At 38.8% G+C, this 2118-nt stretch overlaps 1 protein-coding gene across 1 annotated transcript; it reads right to left on the reverse strand.

The window, feature by feature from the left end:
• Window positions 1-232: 232 nt before the first annotated feature.
• Window positions 233-1675, reverse strand: LOC117123726 (the record flags this gene model as incomplete). The annotated part of the gene is made up of 2 exons (XM_033269735.1): window positions 1241-1675; window positions 233-1102 (listed from the first exon to the last, which is right to left on the reverse strand). Coding segments are annotated over exons 1-2 (1026 nt in total), but the record flags the coding sequence as incomplete, so codon positions are not given.
• Between the last annotated feature and the right edge of the window lie 443 nt (window positions 1676-2118).

The following is a 2118-nucleotide window of genomic DNA, read 5'->3' on the forward strand; positions in this document are numbered from 1 at the left end:
TTAGCTTAAAATTTTAAAGTATGAGACGAGAGTGGGGAAGATACAAAAAACATTGTACTGTACTTAACAACAAAATGTTCTTGAAATCAACTTTGCTGGCCTATCCACATCAATAGCAACAATTTCAATGGGTCTGGAAGGTTACACACAATTGACTGGTCCAGATATACAAAAGCTCTAGGCCTGTGCTGACAAAATTTCCTTCCATGAGTGATGAGATTGTCAAAAAAACAAATCCTTGACGTGGAGCACTTCCAGTAAAAGGTGGCTGAGTTGTCGTAGTGTGTCTTGTTTCTTTGAGATTAAACTTTGGAAAATCTTGTAAACGCTTGGTTAAGCACTTTTCCACTGCCTCTGGTGCACCATATGTTTCGTCGAGCAGGTTCCATACATGTCGTAGAGCTTCGCATGGATCCTCAATGTAGACTGCATGCAGCGGAGCAACAAGTTGTCTTGATTTTTCTCCGAGCCACTTCATCACAACATTAATTTCTTGATTTGTTGGAACATTCAGCTCTTTGATAGTATTAGAGAGTGTGATTTTCCAAGCTCGGTAAGATGCTGCAGTGTCATCAAATTGTCGAAGACTTGAGCTTAGTAGTTCTTTGCGAAACAGGACATTTCCTATTTCAGTCATTACAGTTGAGGTTTCAGGTGGTTGAACCATGTGACTGCAGAATCTATTGTCTTTGATGGAGTTTTCTTGTGGTTCTAGTTCCTTCTTGACACCTACAGTTGGGTTCTCCAAATTCACTGCAACGTTAAATGGCATTTGTACATCATCTCTAAATGATGGTGGAGGCAAGATGAGTTCATGTTCAGGATTTGATGCCTGATTGACGAACGGTGGGGGTAGAATCTCATCGTTTTCAAGAACCGGTACATGATTGGGGGATGGTGGCGGTACAAATGCCTCGTTTAATGTAATCTGGTCATTAACAGAGTCATTGTCAGTCAGGAAATCGCTGAAGACATCGCTTACATTACCCACGCTCAAAGTGTCGAAGTCAGAATTTATTTCTACGTTTAGAGACGATCCTAGCAATGAGTCTGCTCTGGCTTGACAAACTGCAACATGTTCCTCAGCGTCCAACACTCTAACCTACATGATAGTGATTTGGTTCACTTTTAGGAATCCTGTCTCGGCCTGTTTCAGATTTTTTATGCTTTTATTTTGTTGTATTGTAACCGGTTGTTGTTTTTTATGTATTTTATTGAGACAAAATAAATTAAATGAAACATCTGCTTCTGCTATTGCCTGCATTCTCAGCAAGCCTGCTCTCTTCTTTGCAAACTCAGATCTTGCTTTGGCCATGGCCAGATCTGCCCTCGCCTGAGCATGGCTAATAGTGACTTTACTTCTTCTGCTACTCACAGACGACCCTACTTCAGACATTTCGTGCAAGTTTCCACTCACAGAGACTTAAAACTTAAAATGTGACCTCCAAGTCACAAATTATACAGCAAGGCACATTAACAGAAACTCACAACGCGTAAACACCGACTTGTGTCAAACGGTTTTAACTGAAATTTAATAACAAAAAAGATCCAGAATTAACATTTGGAATATCCAATTATTCCAACAATATATATATGTAATTGAATGACCTATATTACTCACTCCTAATAAAACATTGGCATATAACACAAATCCACATAAAAACAAGTTATTCATGTACCCTTCAACAGTTTTGGCTATTATAGTTATCAACAGTGTTCTGCGACTGCGCACTTACGGTGCCTACTCAAGCAGAACGGGCATGTTCAGACATAACATGAAGCATGGTCTCATCATTTGTGGTTAGCGATGCAAACAATAACATGTCATTATAACCGATTATAACTAAACTACATCTTAAAACACAGTGAAAATCTAAGATAATTCACTTTCTGATAATCATAACAGTTGGCATAATTTAACCAATATAAGCCCCATACTAAAGATTAAAATGTATTCAGGGCGATCACAATCCCAACGCTTGACATGGTAAGCTTAAGCCTAGGCATGCAATGTCAAATTAATACGGCGTTGAACTTGTTACAAAAAACTACTAATTTACAATGAACCGGGCATAACTAAATCCCATGCTACATAGCATTGGTTCTTAAACAGTTACT

The sequence above is a fragment of the Anneissia japonica genome, unplaced genomic scaffold (assembly GCF_011630105.1).
Source record: "Anneissia japonica isolate Jap-2015-1 unplaced genomic scaffold, ASM1163010v1 scaffold7360_len21116_cov108, whole genome shotgun sequence".
NCBI classification, from domain to species: domain Eukaryota; kingdom Metazoa; phylum Echinodermata; class Crinoidea; order Comatulida; family Comatulidae; genus Anneissia; species Anneissia japonica.